This window comes from Schistocerca nitens, chromosome 9, assembly GCF_023898315.1.
Source record: "Schistocerca nitens isolate TAMUIC-IGC-003100 chromosome 9, iqSchNite1.1, whole genome shotgun sequence".
Taxonomy (NCBI): domain Eukaryota; kingdom Metazoa; phylum Arthropoda; class Insecta; order Orthoptera; family Acrididae; genus Schistocerca; species Schistocerca nitens.
The window spans coordinates 494,205,215-494,227,544 of record NC_064622.1 but is presented as its reverse complement, the minus strand read 5'-3'; the positions used below and the strand labels follow the sequence as shown (position 1 = coordinate 494,227,544).

General features: G+C 39.9%; 1 protein-coding gene across 1 annotated transcript in view; it reads left to right on the top strand.

Annotated features, from left to right (window-relative positions):
• Positions 1 to 17,339, top strand: part of LOC126203858 (mitochondrial import receptor subunit TOM40 homolog 1-like) — a 48,874-nt gene extending 31,535 nt beyond the window's left edge. The window contains exons 4-5 of the mRNA XM_049938234.1: positions 14,251 to 14,430; positions 16,429 to 17,339. Coding sequence (XP_049794191.1) covers positions 14,251 to 14,430; positions 16,429 to 16,568 — 320 coding nt within the window. The 3' untranslated portion in view covers positions 16,569 to 17,339. The remainder of the gene's footprint in view (positions 1 to 14,250; positions 14,431 to 16,428) is intronic.
• Positions 17,340 to 22,330: the final 4,991 nt, after the last annotated feature.

Here is a 22,330-nt window from a genome sequence, read left to right as displayed (position 1 = left end):
AAACACTGTTGTTGCTGGCCATGGTTGGGGTGGCAGTGACATTTAGCTTTTAGATGAACACTGTTGATACCAAACTTGGAGTTTGTTAATGTAAAATCCAGAAGTGTCCCTACCTACCAAGTAGGAGTAGGGGAGGAATCTAAATGTGGTTGGCCAGGGATCCCCTGGAGGTGCAGAGCAACTCGTCAGATTGGCCAAAGCTTGTTGAGTTCTGGTGGATTGACTATGGGAAGGGAGAAATTATGCACCACCACCACAATTCTTTAAAAACCATTTTTGTATTCAGAGGGAGTTCTCATTCAGATTGCTGGGGTGCCGACTCTGTGTCACTCGTGGACAGCCTCGGTAAGCTCCGATATGTCTTTCCTCATTTGGAGTGCTGCTCTTAAGTTTGTACTTAACATGCTGCTAGTATTCACTACTTCTGTTAGCACCTAACCCATGGCTTCAGAGACTGACTTCTGTTGTGCAACCAATTGCCTCCTTTGCTTTTTCTAATGTTCAGAATTAGCATTCAGAGTAGCGCAAATAAATAGTGTTAATCACAACCCGGAATTCCACCAGTCTCCTGCAAGTGTCCTGTTCAGGCCCAGAACCTGTGTCTCTCATAGGTGCCCTGGACAGTGTTTGGCACTGATTTCAAGTCATCAACGCACCTACTGAGAATTTGTCTTTCTGCATTTGCTCCTAACTGCTCAGAAATTGCAGGTTGACCTCAAACCCTGTGTCTTTCATCTGTCCTGTGTCAGGACACAATTCCTTCTGCTGGGTTTGCTGAGGGTGAAATGCTGATGTAAGTATCTGTTTGATTCCTGAATCTGCTAAGAAGTTAAATCGTCAATCACAGATAAATTGGCTTCAGTTGTCTGACAATATTACTCCACGTTTGCCAGTTTTCTCAACGTATTGTCACCAATTCTTTTGAAAGTCACTATGCTGACTGCATTCTTTATCACATATCTTTATCAAATATTTCATGAATACAAAAAGATACATTTATGAAATAATTTTTATTGCTTCAGTCACTTGTTTCTTAATATGTATTAGCACAACACATTTCAGCAGCATGCTGTCATTAATAAGTGAATTACAGTTTCATGTTCATTAATTTGACGTGTGATGTGGATTATTTGCTGGGAATGCCAGCTACAGAACAAAGAAATAAGTACATCATCACTTCCCACTTTCACATTCAATGGTCTACAGTCTACAGAAGTAAATGTAAACACCACTCACAGATTAGGCCATAGGCCTGTTTCATCTGGCAGAATGCTGCAGACAAGGCTGTATGAGGAGAAATGTGTGATTGTCGGACACGTGATGAGCGTGTCGCCAGTCCCTTGTGCCATTACTGCCCGTAGTTGAGTCCTGATGTTCCCTGCCACTGCTTCGTTATTCGAGCAGTCCTCATTTGGTCTCATAAGGGCTGAGTGGACCCCATACCAGACCTCCCAACTTCAAAAAATCTGAGATGGTACTGGAAATCTAACCTGGGTCTTCTTCACTGAAGGCAGTGATGCCAACAGTTCGCCTTTGCTTCGGAGGGAGAAGTGAGGAGACAGAAATAACACAGTTAATTACAGTGGAATCAGTCTTCTGAGTGTATCTTATAAAATCTGCAGCATAGTAAGTAATGAAAGGCTTCAAAACATCTCTGTTTCAATTCTATTAGAAGAGCAAGCAGGATTTCATAAAGATAGATTATGAGCAAATGATGTTTTCACTCTGAAACAAATTATAGAGAAAAGATGAAAATTCAATTTGGAAACACACTTAGCATTTATTGACAGTGAAAAAGCATTTGACTGTGCATCCACAGAAAAATCTGTGGTCAATAATAGATAAAAGTATGCTAAGGGTTGTAGAAAAGCATCAAAAGAAAAATAGCTACTGGCAAAGAGCAGGCACCAGAAATAGACACAAACTGGGCAGTAATGGGAGGCTGTAGTATGTCACCAGTACTGTTTAACATCTACGTTGACCACATGGTCAGGGAGTGGATGGAGGACAGAATACCTCAAGGTATAACAATTGGGACAGATAAATTTCTAAATGCAGTGGCCAGGTAATTGTACAGGACAGTGAAGACAAATTACAAATAGCAGTACATAGACTGAAGAATATCTGCCTAAACTAAGACATGCCGATATCAACAAAAGAATTTTAAAAATGCTTTTTATGGAAAGAGCTCATAAGGACTAAGGTAATCTTTAGTACAACAACAATAATAATAATAATAGAACAGGTCCCTTTTCCAGTATCTAGTATGTGACATAACTTTCAAAGAAGAAAAATACAAATAATAAAATTAAAACCTATCAGTATATATGGATCAAGATAAGAACAACGTTAAAGGCTAAAACAATGAGCCAACGGCATATGAAATTTTAAAGAACGGAAAGTCCAGGATGGAATAATGATGTGAAATGAATGAATGGATTGATACTTACCATAAAGAGATGATGTTGAGTTGCAAATAGGACGAACAAAAATACTCTTGTATCCTTCTCTGTTAAGAAACCATCCCTGAAATGCAAATGACTAACAAACCTCTAAATATCAGCAAGAAATTTCTACTCTCTTGCCATCTGTTTCTATTCAGGCTTGCAAATTAATTGGCTTCATTTTCAGTCCTCTATGCTCTTTTAATTTTATGCCACTCACTGACAATATTTTATTCTTTTTGTACAGCATGCAGATTTTTTTTTTTTTTACGGAAACTAGATTTAAACTGCACCTGTATTCACAATCTCTACAATCATTATCCCATTTACATTGACATTATTAGCTAATTGCTTATATCCTGCGTTTACGCATTTAGTTGTTTCAGTTCTGTTGCTCTTCTATTTTTTACTATTATATCCTAATAGTTTTATAGCATTCGTTTTCCCCATTCTTATAGACTTGGACAGTGATTTGGGGTACAGCTGACTGTCCGCAGTTTTCCCAGTCACGTTGTTTTCATCCATCTCCTTTCCTGTTTGAACCACCATTAATTTGTTCCTGGCTATCATTTTGGTTATTATTCCAGGATCTTCGGTTTTTGTCTTTTGTCATTCGAGTAGTTTGGGTGGCATCTGTTTGTACATCATTTGCCCCCAGCGGACTTACCACTCTGGTGAGTTGGTGCTTGACAGCCATGGGTCCGAAGCCTTTGCATCACCTCTTCCCTTACCATGCTGCATGTGTAGCCTCTTGCTATTCTTTTTCCCCTCCATTGAGAAACATGACTTACGTATTTTTGGGAATGTTCTGAAATTTCGATAGTCTGGCATTGGAACAATAGCTCATCCATTTCTTCCTTTTTTCTTCATTCTCCATCTCCTCCTCTTCCTCTGCTTCAGCATTTGAGGTCTCGCTTTACTTCTTCTTCATTCCTGTTCACTCCTGAAGGCCAGCCCACATGTTTGACATGTGACAGGTGACTGGGTTATGCATAATTCCCAGTGCCAGGTCAACAGGTAGAGTCCACACATACCTACTGGTACAGACCAGGCTCAGGGAGGGGTGATTGCCTGCACTGTTGCCTTCCCGATTGCCAGTTGGTCCCTCTGTGGGAATTTGGGAGATATGACCTAAGGTGAGAACAATCACTTAAGGTGAGTGAGTCTCTTTGAGGGACTTCCAGTCAAAAGAGCGTGCTGTCAGAGACACTGGCAATCGTGGTAGATTTTTTTACAGTGAGCCAATCATCTCCATCTCAGTCAACATCTAATAAATGTAAATGGAATGAGGCTAAGCTTCACGTGGCCACGTGGAATTCCACGTGGCGCCTTATACTGAAGGTCAGTCTTTTGCCACAGTTAATCCATTTATTATTCAGAAAGGTGTTGATGCAATTGCAGGTTTTGTGAAATCCTGCTCTCTCTTTCATAATGAGACTTTGCCCCTGGGGGCCAATTGTGATTTTTGACCTCAACAACTGCTTACAGTTTCACTCCTCCATGGCTGTCCTGTCTGTGTCGAGGCCCATCAAATGCTGAATTCTTCAAGTGGTGTTATTTACACTCGGCTGCGTGATAGTCTGATTGGGGTGCGAGGAACCTACAATACCTGTATGATCAGGGCATCATTGCGGTCCACTGGGTAATGTAAAAGGTCGATACAAACTTAATGCCTACACGCAGTCTTTTGCTCACATTTGATCACATAGTGCTTCTACCGAAGATTAAGGCAGGCTATGAAGTCGTTATGGTCTGACTGTACATTCCAAATCCGATGCATTTCTACCAATATCAGCATTGTAACCACTCTTGTGTGTCTTGTCAAAACATGGCCAAATGTGTTACTTGTGGTAGAGTTGCTAGCGAGGGCAGTTGCCCACCTCCTTCTCCTCACTGTATCAATGGCGAGCATGCCACCTCACCTCGTGAATGTTCCATGTATCTCTGAGCGGGCCATCGAGGAGATTCATGTGATAAAGTATCCTACCCTGTCTTGCTACCCCTTCCTCTACGAAGGATACAGCCATATGGCTCGCAACCTCCATTTCGGTACTGCGGTTGTAATATCACCCAGTATTATGGTAACATTGTCATCTCCTACAGGTGCACAACAAGCCACCAAGTCTTCATTCCTGATGGCAAAATTGCCTGCAACACAACTGGCAAGCCAGAAAGAACAAAAGGAATGCTCCAGTGAAGACTTTTTACATCCCTCCAGCCAACAAACATCAGAGTCTTCATCTGCCAACTGTAAAGGCTCTAAGATATTGAACAAAGGCAAATGGCCCCCTCCCTGACCCGGAGATCCTCTTTAGTGATGTTGCCTCACGATACCCTCACCCGGAAGACCTTCATTCACCAGTGCACAGCACCGACCGTTTTTCTGCTGTAGAGTCCAGAGGCTGATCAAGGGAGAATGCCAACGCCTCCATACATTTCATGGAACAGGATCCTCCAGCCTCTGCACACTGTAGCAGTTAGTCTTCAAATGCTGGCACATGGCAGCTGAAGATGACTGCCCTTAGTTTGTTCCCTCATCCCATTGGAAAAGAGTCATTATGGGGAATGGAAACATTCATGGCATTAGATCAAACAAGGAATAATTACAGTTGCTCTTGGAATCGCAGCATCCAGTAGTTTCCTCGACTCTAAGAAACTAAATTGCATCCTTGCAAAATTTTTGATCTCTTAGAGTTTATTTCTGGTCTATTTTGACCTCCCCCGAGGGCAGCATTCCATCTCAATGGGGAGTCAAGCTGTTCATTCGGGATGACATCCATAGCCAAACGATCTCATTGAACACGTGGCTGCAACCTGTTGCAGTCCACATTTTCTTTACTCATTTCACCTTTGTAATGTCTGCATCCCTTTGTCATTTGCTGTCACCAGGACAGAGTTACTCCAGCTTCTGTTACTTGATGTAGAAATACTTCTACGGCAGAGGCAGACGATCTTTCAGATTTGGCCCAGCTGTGAAATATAGAAAGGTCTAGATCAAAATTTCATCATCAGACTGAAGCTGTGGAGTAAAGTGTACAAGAAATTAATGATAGAAAATGTACATATGTGTGCATCCAAGTAGTCCGATATACAGAAGTTTCAAGTAGTGTACTTACATAAAAACCAAACTTTAATACAAAGCTCACGAAAGCACATAGGCTGATTACAACGTAAATCTCATCACGTGTAGGTATATTTCACAGCGTTGTCGTCTGTTCAAATAGAACCAGTGCTGAACTGAGTGTAGCGATTGAACTGTCAAAGACGTAATGAAGGCCATTAGGTGGTGCTAGCATTGACTATAGAAAGCAAATCAAAGAGTAACTTTACAGACTTCATACACTGCAGTTAATTACATGTCACCATCTCATGAACAAATTTGACAAAAACATTTATGCTACTTTTATGGAAGAGAAACTCATACTAACTCAATGTGACATACAGATATGATGATGTGCATATATTTCAAATTCTTCAAAAATATAAAATAAAGAAAAATGGTAATATTTTCTTTCAAATTGTTGAAACCATCTAGGCTTACCTAAATGTTTATATTGTATGTCATCCATTGTTTGTGAGACTAGAGTGGGCTTTCTGTACACCGAGTGACCAAGTGTGCCATCACTCTTCCATCGCAGAGTGATGGCACAATTGGTCACTCGGTGTACAAAAAGCCCACTCATACAGACCTGTATCTACAAGCTACTAGTTGCCACCATCCAGCACAAACAATGGGTGTTCTCAAAACCTCGGTCCACTGTGCCCATACTATCTCTGACGCCGACAGTCTTCAAGCAGAACTGGAACACCTGCAAAAAGTATTTTTGAAGAATGGCTTTTCACCTAGGCAAGTGAACAGAGTGATGAAGACCTACAAACGACAGAACAAGGAAGAGGAAGAGGCCTTCAGGTCGACTGTTTACCTACCATTTATTGGGAATATTTCTTCACAGATAGGCAGAATATTGAGAAAGTATCAAGTGAGTCATCTTTCGCTCTCCTTCCAAAATTTCATCACTGGTGGGATCCGTTAAAGACGACCTGGGCCTGCGTAAACCAGGTGTTTACAAAATTCCGTGTGAATGCGGCAAATCATATATAGGGCAAACAACACGAACTGTGCAGGAACGCATTGTGGAACACCAACTCGCCTTCTCCAACCCACCAAGTTCGCAATTGCCGAACATTGTATTTCCACAGACCATTCCATGAACTACGACGACACACAAATTTTGGCCCATACATCAAACTTTTGGAGCTCGATTATCAATGAATCTGTGGAAATAAGATTGTCCGACAACGAGACTCTCATCAATCGAGATAGCGGTTACCAGCTAAACTCTGCTTGGAATCCTGTTATAGAGAAACTTCGTAGTCGACGTAGTTATCTGCATAAAGATGGAAATCGACCTGATACTGATACACCAGGCTTTCACAGTGGAGGGCGCGAGACGCAGCGCACGGAGCCATTATGAACGCGCACGCTGAGCAGTGCATGCGCAATGTCACCTCAGAAGGCTTTAAATAGCGGAGCTCAGCGCGTACTTGCCAGTACTACTACAGTGGCACTCACCTGAAGATGGCCAGAAGACTCTGCACCGAAATATCGTGGCAGGACGTTACTGATATCCGGCAGTTCCCCCGTGTTTTTATGGAACAATCAGTACACCGGGAAAGCTTTAAACATCACAACTTTGTGATCAATTGCAGTTCTCCATGGACTTCATCTTCTTGAGTGGCATCTTCAGTGATGTCTTGATTGTCTTTAGTCATGTAGCGTAAACAATGGCTTGTGCTTTTCCATTGATGAAACATTTGTATGAATTTCTGGTGACGCAATGGGTTTCTTCCACAGTCCTTACATCTTGGGCCTAATGCTCTTCCATTCACTGAAAGTACAAATTTACTGGAGCTCATGCTTCATAGGAACCTTCCTTGGTCCTCCCACTTATCTTGCCCACATGCTGTACCGGGCCCTCAGTGTCCTGTGTGTCCTAAGCGGTACTTCCTGGGGAGGGAATTGGACCACCCTCCTCCATTTATACCGATCCCTTGTCTGTTCGAAACTAGACTATTGGTGTTTTGTGTATACATCCATATGTCCATCCATCTTACACTGTCTTAACACAATCCACCATCCTGGAATACGTTTGGTCACTGGTGCTTACTGCACTAGCCTGGTTGAGAGTGTCTGTGCTGCCAAACTACTGCTGTCATACTGGCATGATGTTTTCCTCAGCAGATATGTGTGCCGTTTGTCTGCCATGCTTGGCCACCCATCCTATGCCTTCTTTTTCGACGACTCCTTTGACTGCCAGTATGGGGTGCACCCTTCTTCCCTGTTACCTCCCAGAGTTCGCTTTCGGCTACTGCTCCAGCAGCTTAACTTCATGCTACCTTCCACCTTTTCAACTAGTGTGAATACCTCACCATCTTGGCTTCATGTGGTGGACAGTGTTCATCTTGGACCTCATTTCCTTCCCAAGGATACTACTCCGGATTCAATCTATTGCTGTAAGTTTCTCAACCTTCGCAGCCAACTTAGTGATAGCACCTTTGTTTACACTGATAGCTCTAAGACTGACCATGATGTTGGATGTACCTTTGGCTTTGGCACTGACATTTTTTGGTTTAGACTTCCGGAACACTGCTAGATTTTTACAGCAGAGCTCTTTTCCCTCTGTCAGGCCATCCACTGCATCCAGTGACATAGGCTTTTTAATTGCATCGTATGCTGTTATTCTCTCAGTGCCCTTCAGAGCCTCTGTGTACTGTACACAGTCCATCCCTAAGTGCAATGGGTCCAAGAAATCTTCCACGTGCATGCTGCCGAGCAGCTCATCGTGATGTTTGTGTGGGTTCCTGGTTACGTCGATCTGACAGGAAATAAGGCTGCTGAGGCTGTTGCCAAGGCTGCAGCCTCCTACCTCGGTCTGCTGGCTCTTCCATTCCTTCGGATGATCTCCATCTTGCCATCTGTTGGCAGATGATGTCACTTTGGCATCACCACTGGTTTTGTCTGGAACAAGTTCCAGGGAATTAAGCCTCTCCCAATGGCTTGGCCACCCTCCTCTCTGCCCTCTAGTCGCAAGGAGATTGTTTCAGTTATGTTGCATATTGGGCACTGTAATTTTAGCCATTGCCATTTGTTACGTTGTGATCCCCCACCACTTTGTGCTCATTGTCATAAATCTTTGACGGATTGCCATTTTGTGGCCCAGTGCCCTCGTTTTACCTGCTTTTCAGTGTAAGTTCGCTGTCTGAGTTATCAGCCATTTTAGCAAATGATGAGCAGACTATCAATCGCATTTTACTTTTTATCCATTGTAGCAGTGTGACAGAGGACATTTAATCTTTGGTTAGGGACGTCTGCTGTCTCGACGGTGTATTTTGTGGATCCTTCTTCCAGAGTAAGTCCTTGTTTTTAGCTCTTCGTTCCATTGATTGGGTTTACGTATAGTCGCTTTTACCTTCTTTCACATACTGGTGTTCTAAGGTTATAATATGGCCGCTTATGAGTTTAGTTGTTTCTGTGCCCCAAAAAAAGACTGCATCATCATTGACATTGCCTCCTGTTGTTTGTGTCATGTATGTGCCCAGTCATTTCATTTTTATTCTATTCTGTCTTTTTCTTGTGTTGCATAACATTTTTGTTTGCCCTTCATGTTTCTCACACCCCTGATTTCCCTGTCAATTAGTCAGTCGTGAACTTTGTCCATGTACAAGTTCTCCAACATATATATGCAGATAAGTACAGGTAAAAATTGTTTGACGTCATTGTCTGTGCGATGTCCTCTTGTGGCCCCAATACTTTGCTGTGTTAAGTATGTTTCGAAATATTTTTGGTGTGTTCGTTGTCTGATATTATATGGTTCTGAGTCAAAAACCTTCTTTTGTATTTCATTGTGCACTGTTGTTGTTGTTGTTGTTGTTGAGGTGGCGGTGGTGGTCTTCAATCCAGAGACTGGTTTGATGCAGCTCTCCATGCTACCCTATCCTGTGCAAGCTTCGTCATCACAGAGCAACTGCTGCAACCCACATACTTCTGAATCTGTGTAGTGTATTCATCTCTTGGTCTCCCTCTACGATTTTTGCCGTCCACGCTTCCCTCCAGTACTAAATTGGTGATCCCTTGACACCTCTGAATGTGTCCTACCAATCGATCCTTCCTTCTAGTCAAGTTGTGCCACTAATTCCTTTTCTCCCCAATTCTATTCAGAACCTCCTCATTAGTTACGTGATCTACCCACCTAATCTTCAGCATTCTTCTGTAGCACCACATTTCAAAAGATGCTATTCTCTTCTTGTCTAAACTATTTATCGTCCATGTTTCGCTTCGATACACTCCATACAAGTACTTTCTGACACTTAAATCTAATCTCGATGTTGATAAATTTCTCTTCTTTAGAAATGCTTTTCTTGCCATTGCCAGTCCTCCCTACTTTGACCATCATCAGTTATTTTGCTTCCCAAATAGCAAAACCCATTTACTGCTTTAAGTGTCTCATTGTACACTATACTGACAAATATTTTGACAAAAATATAGTTTAAAGTTCTTTGTATGTGTACAGTACACTGTTGAAAGACTTTTTATAAGGACTATTGCGTGTGTGTGTTGCCTCTTCCAGATATAAACACAGAACATTTACTTTGCTGGGATATTGTTTCCTACTGTGTGCGTAATTGCAATGGCTTCTGTCCCTATGCCACTACGAAGTCGTGCAAAATTTCCTGTATTTGTGGCGTTACCCAAGCGGACCCTCAGTCGATCTAATTCAGTTCAGATTTGTTTTACTTAAGTATTGATTTCCCTTAATGGCACTTCCTATGTTGAATTTGACCATTTCTTTGACTGTATTTAATTTTTCACTGTTTCCTGTATAATATATGTTTTCCAAAGTTTCACACACGCTTTCCTCTCTGTTACTCTTTAATGTACTGATTTGCAATACAGTTATTTCTGCAATGTGCTCATCTGTTTGCGACTTGTAATCTCAGGTAACTTAGAGAACTGTGTCGTAAAATTCTTTGGCTTGTGGCCTTATTTTAATTCAGAGATTTTTCTATCCTGCTCTTTATGACAATCTTCAAATTCAAACATTTTTGCAAGTTGTTCATCTTTCTTTTGCACCCAGGTGTCAAATCTTTTCCCCAATTTATTTCCCATATTCTGAAATCTATCTACTAAATTTCATTTCTGCTCTTAACATTTTCCATCAGGATTTTGAATATACTCATGTTCTACATCTACATGATTACTCTGCAATTCACATTTAAGTGCTTGGCAGAGGGTTCATCGAACCACAATCATACTATCTCCCTACCATTCCACTCCCGAACAGCGCGCAAGAAAAACGAACACCTAAACCTTTCTGTTCGAGCTCTGATGTCTCTTATTTTATTTTGATGATCATTCCTACCTATGTAGGTTGGGCTCAACAAAATATTTTCGCATTCAGAAGAGAAAGTTGGTGACTAAAATTTCGTAAATAGATCTCGCCGCGACGGAAAACGTCTTTGCTGTAATGACTTCCATCCCAACTCGCGTATCATATCTGCCACACTCTCTCCCCTATTACGTGATAATACAAAACAAGCTGCCCTTTTTTGCACCCTTTCGATGTCCTCCGTCAATCCCACCTGGTAAGGATCCCACACCGCGCAGCAATATTCTAATAGAGGACAAACAAGTGTAGTGTAAGCTGTCTCTTTAGTGGACTTGTTGCATCTTCTAAGTGTCTTGCCAATGAAACGCAACCTTTGGCTGTCCTTCCCCACAATATTATCTATGTGGTCTTTCCAACTGAAGTTGTTCATAATTTTAACACCCAGGTACTTAGTTGAATTGACAGCCTTGAGAATTGTACTATTTATCGAGTAATCGAATTCCAACGGATTTCTTTTGGAACTCATGTGGATCACCTCACACTTTTCGTTATTTAGCGTCAACTGCCACCTGCCACACCATACAGCAATCTTTTCTAAATAGCTTTGCAACTGATACTGGTCTTCGGATGACCATACTAGACGGTATATTACAGCATCATCTGTGAACAACCTAAGAGAACTGCTCAGATTGTCACCCAGGTCATTTATATAGCTCAGGAACAGCAGAGGTCCCAGGACGCTTCCCTGAGGAACACCTGATATCACTTCAGTTTTACTCGATGATTTGCCGTCTATTACTACGAACTGCGACCTTCCTTACAGGAAATCACGAATCCAGTCGCACAACTGAGACGATACCCCACAGGCCCGCAGCTTGATTAGAAATTGCTTGTGAGGAATGGTGTCAAAAGCTTTCCGGAAATCTAGAAATAAGGAATCAACTTGAGATCCCCTTTCGATAGCGGCCATTACTTCGTGCAAATAAAGAGCTAGCTGCGTTGCACATGAACGATGTTTTCTGAAACCATGCCGATTACGTATCAATAGATCGTTCCCTTAGAGGTGATTCATAATGTTTGAATACAATATATGCTCCAAAACCCTACTGCAAACAGACTTCAATGATATAGGTCTGTAGTTCGATGGATTACTCATACTACCCTTCTTAAACACTGGTGCGACCTGCGCAATTTTCCAATCTGCAGGTACAGATCTATCGGTGAGCGAGCGGTTGTATATGATTGCTAAGTAGGGAGCTATTGTATCAGCGTAATCTGAAAGGAACCTAATCGGTATACAATTTGGACCTGAAGACTTGCCCGTATCAAGTGATTTTAGTTGCTTCGCAACCCCTAGGAAGGTATCTACTTCTAAGAAACTCATGCTAGCAGCTGTTCGTGTTTCAAATTCTGGAATATTCCATTCGTCTTCCCTGGTGAAGGAATTTCGGAAAACTGCATTCAATAACTCCACTTTAGCGGCACAGTCGTCAGTAACAGTACCATCGGCACTGCGCAGCGAAGGTATTGACTGTCTCTTGCTGCTTGTGTACTTTACATACGACCAGAATTTCTTTGGATTTTCTACCAAATTTCGAGACAATGTTTCATTGTGGAACCTGTTAAAGGCATCTCGCATTGAAGTCCATGCCAAATTTCACGCATCTGTAAATTTTAGCCAATCTTCGGGATTTCGCATTCTTCTGAACTACGCATGCTTTTTCCGTTGCCTCTGCAACAGTGTTCGGACCTGTTTTGTGTACCATGGAGGATCAGTTCCATCTCTTACCAATTTATGAGGTATGAATCTCTCAATTGCTGTTGCTACTATATCTTTGAATTTGAGCCACATCTCGTCTACATTTGCCTAGTCAGTTCGGAAGGAATGGAGATTGTCTCTTAGGAAGGCTTCTAGTGACACTTTATCCACTTTTTTAAATAAAATTATTTTGCGTTTGTTTCTGGCGGATTTGGAAGAAACGGTATTGAGTCTAGCTACAACGACCTTCTGATCACTAATCCCTGTATCAGTCATGATGCTCTCTATTAGCTCTGGATTGTTTGTGGTTAAGAGGTCAAGTGTGTTTTCGCAACCATTTACAATTCGCATGGGTTCGTGGACTAACTGCTTGAAATAATTTTCGGAGAAAGCATTTGGGACAATCTCGGGGAGATGTTTTCTTCCTACCACCGGTTTTGAACAAGTATTTTTGCCAACATATCGAGGGAAGGTTGAAGTCCCCACCAACTATAACCGTATGAGTGGGGTAGTTATTTGTTACGAGACTCAAATTTTCTCTTTGAATTTGGTTGTTAAAACCTTTTCCTGTGGCTTCCACCTAAACACTTTGTTAAAAGACAATGTCAACTTTCACAGCTAATTCATTATGTGCAGCAACCATCTTACTTGCACATCACTGTAGACACTGTCGCCAGATATGATGTAATGGCAAAAAAAAAATAAAAAAATAAAAAAAATCTCATATCTCCAATATTTTCATTTCTACCATCTGCTCTCCACACTGCCATTTAAGTTCTCTGGATAAGCTTAAATGCATATGGAATTAATAATGGCTGCCCTAGAAATAATGTAGGCTACATCAAATTTGTTCAAATCATTACTACACTGAGCAAAATCAGATACAGATGAAATAATCATACAGCTGCTACCGGAAAATCAAAACTAATCACATTTTTGTTTGTGTCCTTAAGTAAGACTCACCTAGTATAAAAGTAGCATGTGATAGGAGATGAAATTCGTGTTCACATCTAATTAGAATTTTGTGCTCCACATCTAATCTCTGATGGTAGATTCAGTCTATGCTTAAAAACTTGACATGTGGGAAGAGCCATATGATATTTACAAATCTTGAGTGTGGTGTTCAATAAATGCCTCAAGGTGAAACCACTTCTGCTGAAACAATTCTTTTTCATCACCCATCTCTGGAGGTGAGGCAGCTGTAGTATTCCCCTGTAGTTTATAATGCAAAGGATGAGAGACGTCAAAGTGTTTTGAGAGTGGTGTGTATTTTAAAAGTAATCCTTTTTAACATTTGTGCTTGCCTACCTGGACATTATTGATGTAATCAAACATACTGTAGCATCTTGTGTGACAATCTGTTGAAAGTGTAATAGAAATGAATTGCCTGGGTAAAACATGGAATGATTGGTTGTAATTATCAGAAAATATCTATTTTATGATTTAGGTTGATTGGAAGGAAATAGTCTCATAGCTGAGTTGTATCAATTTCATATTTCAATGTATGTATAAATGTTCAGCTATTGGGATGTGTCCCAAGCATTAAAAATGAAGAAGCATGTACTGTGAGCATTGAACTTTTCATGAAAATGATTGTACCACAGATATTACGTTACATTGAACGCAGTGTACAACAATTACTCTGATAATTTATTTTCAGGAAATGACTTCACAGTTAGTGGTGTTGTGGGTGGTGCTGGAGTCCACGTATGTTACTATGAAAAAGTAAGTGACCAGCTGCAGTTCGGAGTGGAGATGGATACAAATCTGCGTATGCAAGAAACTTTAGCTGTCATTGGTTACCAAGTAGATCTTCCCAAAGCAGATGTGTGCTTCAGAGGTAAGATTTTGTATTTTCATCGTTCCGTTTAATATTTTGGTTTGTAGCCAGTGACAGCGGACGGCAGTTCTAATTTCTAGGTTTCCCAGTTTGTTCACAAATGTGTGCTTCAATGTACTGGTTTTTGTACACAAGCTGCATATGTTAATAAATAAGTAAATGTTACTACTGTTCTTCCTTTATCCAGGTTTTAAATTAATATGAAACTAAATTCAGTATATCTGTATAGTTAATTTTATTTCATTCTCTTTCCAATGCTGGAAATCTTCAGGAAAAATAAAAGCAAAAAAGAAAGAAAGAAAGAGAGAAAGACAATACTTCACATATTTTTTCAGTTATCCTAATGTAACACTGCAGAAAATTGATTTTCTCTTTTACTTCACGTCTGTGTGATATCATGATGGAGTCTTCCTCTAATCTGTTTACTGTCAGCATGAAATTGTTTTTGTTTGATTGAGGTATGTAATATCCAAAGTTGCAGTCATGTTGTACCACCCGAATTCAGCTTTTCAGTAATCTCCTTAAATTACTAGAGGTCAATGTTGGTATCTTTTTTAAACAAAGCCATGTCCATTCGTCCCACCCTCCCCGGACACGTTTCAAACCTTTCAGACGTGTTATGGTAACCTACATTTCCATATGACATTGAAGAGCCCAAACAGATGAGTTGTCCTGATGCTTTGTTCTGATATTATATGAGGAAGAAGGGGGGGGGGGGGCAACAGTAACAGTTTTTCTCCAGCAGTTGGTATAAAACCAGTTCATAATTCTGCCAGTAGTTCCCTCACTAGACACCACTTCGAATCAGTTGCCCAGGTAGCATTGACATGGAAACATTATGTTTTCATAAGTGCTGTTTCATGTGCTCAGCAGTTTTTCAATGGCAAACATTAAATGTCGTAACATAAGGTTCTGTTTCCTGTTAAGGAAATCGGCAGCAGAGACTATCGCAGTGCATTGCACGGCTTTTTAGTCAGACAAGGGTTTAAGAATGGTCCGTCATTTCAAGTGATCACTTGTGAGTTTAAGACAAATTTTTGACCAGGACATCCCTGAACAAATAAAAACATCAAAAAAATCCATGTTGTGATAAGTGTTTGATCGTCGTAGAACAATCAGTAAATTGATGGAAATGACTGGAGTATCCTGAAGTGTTCTGAAGTTCATGACAATGAATTCTGACTTGTAGCTCCAAAGATGAAACGTGTGGCAGCAAAAATCATTGTTCATGTGCTTCCAGGTGATCAGTGAACCAGTCATTTGCATGTGTGCTGGGAATTGATAGAACAGTTAGAAATTGATCTGAATTTTGACACAAAAGGCATTACAGGCTATTGGCTTTTGCACCATGATAACACCCCTGCTCACAGGATGTTGGGGAATTTTGGAACAAAAACCAAATTACAATGGTTTCTCATCCACCGTGCTCACCAGACCTGGCCCAGTGTGAGTTTATTTTATTCCCAAGAATGGGAAGGAACCTGAGAGAGAAGCATTTTTAAGATATAGACATAAAGGGGATTAAATAAATAAATACATAAATAAATAAATACCACTGGAGGCACTAAATAGCATAACTGCGCACAAGTTTAAAAACTTTGGGACAAGTGTATTATATCTGATGGTCACTATTTGGAAGGTATTTAGCTTTTGAAAATTTTCGACCAAATACACAATTTTTTTGTAAAACAGTCTTCTTTTTTTTTCTCCCCCCTCCTCGTAACGCTGTCATTGAATATTTCTTTTGGCCTAGTTGTAAACTGTATGGGTGGGGAAAAAAAGGAAAAAAAAAACATGGCTGAACATTGGGATGGGAGAAGAGGGGGTTGTCAAGTATTGGTCATGTGGTTACGATAGGAGGTGTGATTTGTGTTAATATAGATATGGGCTACATGGTGTTTCCTTGTTAGTAAAAAGTTAGTTTTTTCTTTAGAAAGTACTATGTTTGTGTTCTCCAAGAAAACACCAGACTCATTAGTCATTTTATGTGTTTTGCAGCTATGATTGACTCCAATTGGACTGTTGGTGCTGTGCTGGAGAAGAAGTTACAGCCTTTACCATTCTGCTTTTCACTGAGTGGTATGCTGAATCATAGCAAAAACAATTTTCGGTTAGGCTGTGGTATCACGATTGCTTGAATAAAAAGTCAGTGAATTTGAGGAATTTGTTTGAATAAAATATAATAGTCATTGGAGAATATATTATAATTCACAATGCTAAAGATGTTTTACTGTTAATGTGAAGCAGATCTGTGATCAGTTCAGTAATTTGCAAGATCTTTCACATACAGAGGTGCTTACAAACACATCACCTCCATTAGCCAAAGTATTTGATACATTTGTACCAAACATTTTGTTAGTTTTCCATGTGACTTATTTTTTGTAAATATGTACCTGCACAAAACTTGACAGCTGTAAGCATTTTTTTATCTAATGTGACACAAGAGATTGTATTGCTGAATCATTTCTTGCATTTGCAAGGACAAAATAAACAAATAAAATAACATGTATATCGGAAATGACTAAATGTGTAGTATCTAGGTTCTTCCAAACTCCAAGGATCCTAAACTCTCAGATCTTTGGAGAGACTTACACAGAAAAGAGTCAGTTTTGAGCTAAACGTAGACCTACAAAATTAGTTTTTTGTTATGTGATGAATTTATTGCTCACTCTTTTTGTGCCGTGTGATTGCCACAATGTTTGCATTCTGTATGTATCTGCCACTTGCTGTTTGGTGTTAGAGTAACTAGCACATTTGGATGGAGGCAGATATACACCAAGAATTTGGAATTGGCTCTAAGAGGGAGGAATGGCAGCAGAGGATGTGCATTCTGCTTTTCAGTATGTGTGTGTAAATAAAGCTGTTTGTTATTTTGTTTTATGATCAATAAATTTGAAAGTCTTGCCACAGTTAGCTTTTTATTTATGAAATCTTAAGGTTATATAGATTTTAATCGTGTTTACCTTGTGTGGAAATACAGGGCAGTTTCCTTTATTGGAATTAAAGATTTGTTACGCAATTTAATCATTTTTAACAAGATGTGGAGAAGACAGTGTTATCCCACATAGTCCCTCACCCTAAAGATTTTTGAAGTGATAAAAGGTAAGTTGTTCAAGCCTTAGATAAGAGGGTTTATAACTCCTAAAAGTCTCAATATAATTATTGCAGTTTTGATCATATAATTTGAGGAGAAATTTCACCACTGTTACTGAATGGTTCTCAGAGGAGGTAACAAGTACCCATCATATCTTTTGGAGGCTACTTTTGTGGGGTGTCTTGCATTCAGTTTTGTTACCAGTTATGCTTTAAGTTGTGTTGAATCTTATCCGTTTCACCCTTTGCCTTACATTCCCCCTTTGCTCTCCTTGTCTATTTCTGGAACCAAAATTGTGCTTCAGTAATTAGGGATCTTGTAGGTTGTCTCATCATAGATGTAGTTTAACTTGATTTACAAGCGATAAGATCACCTGGTGGTTTTTGAAGAGAATTTTTTGTGATCCAGATGATCAACAGTCTATTACAAATTATCAGTATAGTGGATATCAAGACATTCACAAAAACAGTCATTGTTTTGTTAGCAACCACAATAATTAAAAATTAAAATTTTAATGACATGGGCTATTCATAGCTCTTAGCTGCTACTAGACTTAGGAGACAACATTGTGGTTAGTGTATCTACATCTGTGACATAAGGTATCGCATGTGGAGTTGATAGATATTAAGCCCACCCCTACCACAGTAGTACAAGTTTATATGCCAACTAGCTCTGCAGATGGCGAAGAAATTGAAGGAATGTATGACGAAATAAAAGAAATTATTCAGATAGTGAAGGGAGACGAAAATTTAATAGTCATGGGTGACTGGAATTCGTCAGTAGGAAAAGGGAGAGAAGGAAACGTAGTAGGTGAATATGGATTGGGGCTAAGAAATGAAAGAGGAAGCCACCTGGTAGAATTTTGCACAGAGCACAACATAATCATAGCTAACACTTGGTTCAAGAATCATAAAAGAAGGTTGTATACATGGAAGAACCCTAGAGATACTAAATGGTTTCAGATAGTTTATATAATGGTAAGGCAGAGATTTAGGAACCAGGTTTTAAATTGTAAGACATTTCCAGGGGCAGATGGGGACTCTGGCCACAATCTATTGGTTATGAACTGTAGATTAAAACTGAAGAAACTACAAAAAGGTGCTAATTTAAGGAGATGGGACCTGGATAAACTGACTAAACCAGAGGTCGTACAGAGTTTCAGGGAGAGCATAAGGGAACAATTGACAAGAATGGGGGAAAGAAATACAGTAGAAGAAGAATGGGTAGCTTTGAGGGATGAAGTAGTTAAGGCAGCAGAGGATCATGTGGGTATAAAGACGAGGGCTAGTAGAAATCCTTGGGTAACAGAAGAAATATTGAATTTAATTGATGAAAGGAGAAAATATAAAAATGCAGTGAATGAATCAGGCAAAAAGGAATACAAACATCTCAAAAATGAGATCGACAGGAAGTGCAAAATGGCTAAGCAGGGATGGCTAGAGGACAAATGTGTGGATATAGAGGTTTATCTCACTAGGGGTAAGATATACTGCCTACAGGAAAATTAAAGAAACCTTTGGAGAAAAGAGAGCCACTTGTATGAATATCAAGAGCTCAGATGGAAACCCAGTTCCAAACAAAGAAGGGAAGGCAGAAAGGTGGAAGGAGTATATAGAGGGTCTATACAAGGGTGATGTGCTTGAGGACAATATTATGGAAATGGAAGAGGACGTAGATGAAGATGAAATGGGAGATAAGATACTGCATGAAGAGTTTGACAGAGCACTGAAAGACCTGAGTCGAAACAAGGCCCCGGGAGTACACAACATTCCATTAGAACTACTGACAGCCTTGGGAGAGCCAGTCCTGACAAAACTCTACCATCTGGTGAACAAGATGTACGAGACAGGTGAAATACCCTCAGACTTCAAGAAGAATATAATAATTCCAATCCCAAAGAAAGCAGGTGTTGACAGATGTGAAAATTACCGAACTATCAGTTTAATAAGCCACGGCTGCAAAATACTAACGCGAATTCTTTACAGACGAATGGAAAAACTGATAGAAGTCAACCTGGGGGGGGGGAGATCAGTTTGGATTCCGTAGAAATGTTGGAACATGTGAGGCAGTACTGACCCTACAACTTATCTTAGAAAATAGAGTAAGGAAAGGCAAACCTACGTTTCTAGCTTTTGACAATGTCGACTGGAATACTCTCTTTCGAATTCTGAAGATGGCAGGGGTAAAATATAGGGAGTGAAAGGCTATGTACAATTTGTACAGAAACCAGATGGCAGTTATAAGAGTCGAGGGGCATGAAAGGAAGCAGTGGTTGGAAGGGAGTGAGACAGGGTCGTAGCCTCTCCCCGATGTTATTCAATCTGTATATTGAGCAAGCAGTAAAGGAAACAAAAGAAAAATTCTGAGTAGGTATTAAATTCCATGGAGAAGAAATAAAAACTTTAAGGTTCGCCGATGACATTGTAATTCTGTCAGAGACAGCAAAGGACTTGGAAGAGCAGTTGAACGGAATGGACAGTGTCTTGAAAGGAGGATATAAGATGAACATCATCAAAAGCAAAACGAGGATAATGGAATGTAGTCGAATTAAGTCAGGTGATGCTGAGGGAATTAGATTAGGAAATGAGACACTTAAAGTAGTAAAGGAGTTTTACTATTTGGGGAGCAAAATAACTGATGATGGTCGAAGTAGAGAGGATATAAAATGTAGACTGGCAATGGCAAGGAAAGCGTTTCTGAAGAAGAGGAATTTGTTAACATCGAGTATAGATTTAAGTGTCAGGAAGTTGTTTCTGAAAGCATTTGTATGGAGTTTAGCCGTGTATGGAAGTGAAACATGGACGATAAATAGTTCGGACAAGAAGAGAATAGAAGCTTTCGAAATAGGGTGCTACAGAAGAATGCTGAAGATTAGATGGGTAGATCATGTAACTAATGAGGAGGTATTGAATAGAATTGGGGAGAAGAGGAGCTTGTGGTACAACTTGACTAGAAGAAGGGATCGGTTGGTAGGGCATGTTCTGAGGCATCACGAGATCACAAATTTAGCATTGGAGGGTGGGCAGCATGGAGGGTAAAAATTGTAGAGGGAGACCAAGAGATGAATACACTAAGCAGATTCAGAAGGATGTAGGTTGCAGTAAGTACTGGGAGATGAAGAAGCTTGCACAGGATAGTCGCATGGAGAGCTGCATCAAACCAGTCTCGGGACTGAAGACCACGACAACAACTTGGTTGTAATAGCCAAGTAACTAGCTACTGTGTGAATGATGGATTTAATGAAAGCAGATGTAAGTGTTAAACCTGTAAATATTAGAAGTTTAATTTTAATTCATGCACATAATTTTACTGTTTATTGACTGAGGAGCATTAAAATTAATGAAACTCAAGTTTTTCTTTGTAATGTGTTTATCTGACATGTTCCACACCCAAGAGGATCCCCTTCTGTGGGTTTGTGGAATGGATAATTAGTCTAATCTAATCTGGTGGCAAGATGCAAACTCAGGGAGTTTGTGATTCTATTCATGCATCAGTCATATTTGTACATATAATACTTCGGCAAATACAGCACTCTGGAAGTGAATGAGTTATTTTTAGTACCCCTATATATTTATTAATACCTCTTCTTAATTAAACAACTAGATTCATCTTGGCATGCCATTCTTCAGTGTCTCTAGAGAAGTATGTCATATGCATGGAAGTGGCAGTAAATAAACATGATATGTACCATTTGTGATGGCTTATATATTTAACTGTTCTTGTTGATTTGATAGACAGTTGGTGCCTGTCTACCTGTTGAAGCATTGTGAACAGTGGCACATTGTGTGAATTCACTACCATTTTCATGTACAGCACCTTGCTGTGGGTAATTAATTAAAAACTGTGTAATTAAGTAGTAGTCATGTTAAATATCCTGCATGAGCTGAAGAGTAATGCTTTCATTGGATAGAGAAACTCGCTTTGCAGTGGACTAACTTCATCCCAAAATGCAGTGCCCAGTAGCTTCAGAGTAATCTCTTCAGCCCTGTCTTTCCTTTTCCGTTGGAAAGATATTGTCCTTCAGTCAGTGGTAGTTTTTGGAATTTCTTGCAACATGCCTTGTCGCTAGGCAAACTGCAATTCAAAAATTCCTCATCCTTGAAATTTTTGACCTTGTTAAAAACATTGTGTCTGTTGTAGTCATGGATAGGTAAACAAAAGTGAGACTGGTAAGTGAACCAGCAGAGCTGTAGTGTACCACCTCCTAGTGTACACTGAGGAGAGAGCACCGAGTGGTTTAGCAGAGGACTTGCTCCTTTCTAGCCACCAATGATAATTGACTCATAAATTTCTGTAAGGCAACCAGTCTTATACCTAAGTGTTTTTTGGACTGCTTTTAATCACTCAAGCATTTTTTTAAATTACTCCTCAGTAAAATTTATTCACATGGACTTACCCTCGTTTTCGTCCTCGTAACCAGCCTCCTAAAATTTCTTTGCACATGCCTTTCTTCTTCCTTGAATATCATCTTGTGATTGACATACCAACTATACTCATGAACAACATTAGCACTTCTATAATTGACAGTTTGGTAGCTTGTCAATTTGAGTCCAAAACTATTAATTCACTCAATAAGAAATGGAGCAATGTTGCTGGTATTCCCAGAGATTAATATTTATGTTAATAGCAAGTTTTAAATGGCATTTAACTTTCATATTAACAACAAGAGTTAATTGGCATTACTATCTCTTAACTAGTAAATGGTGGGCACGAATTTTCCATCCAACTGAAAATGTAAGAGATTAAGTTTGCATAATGCAGTAAATACTTACGAATTTCAACTTAAAGATCTAATAACCATTTACT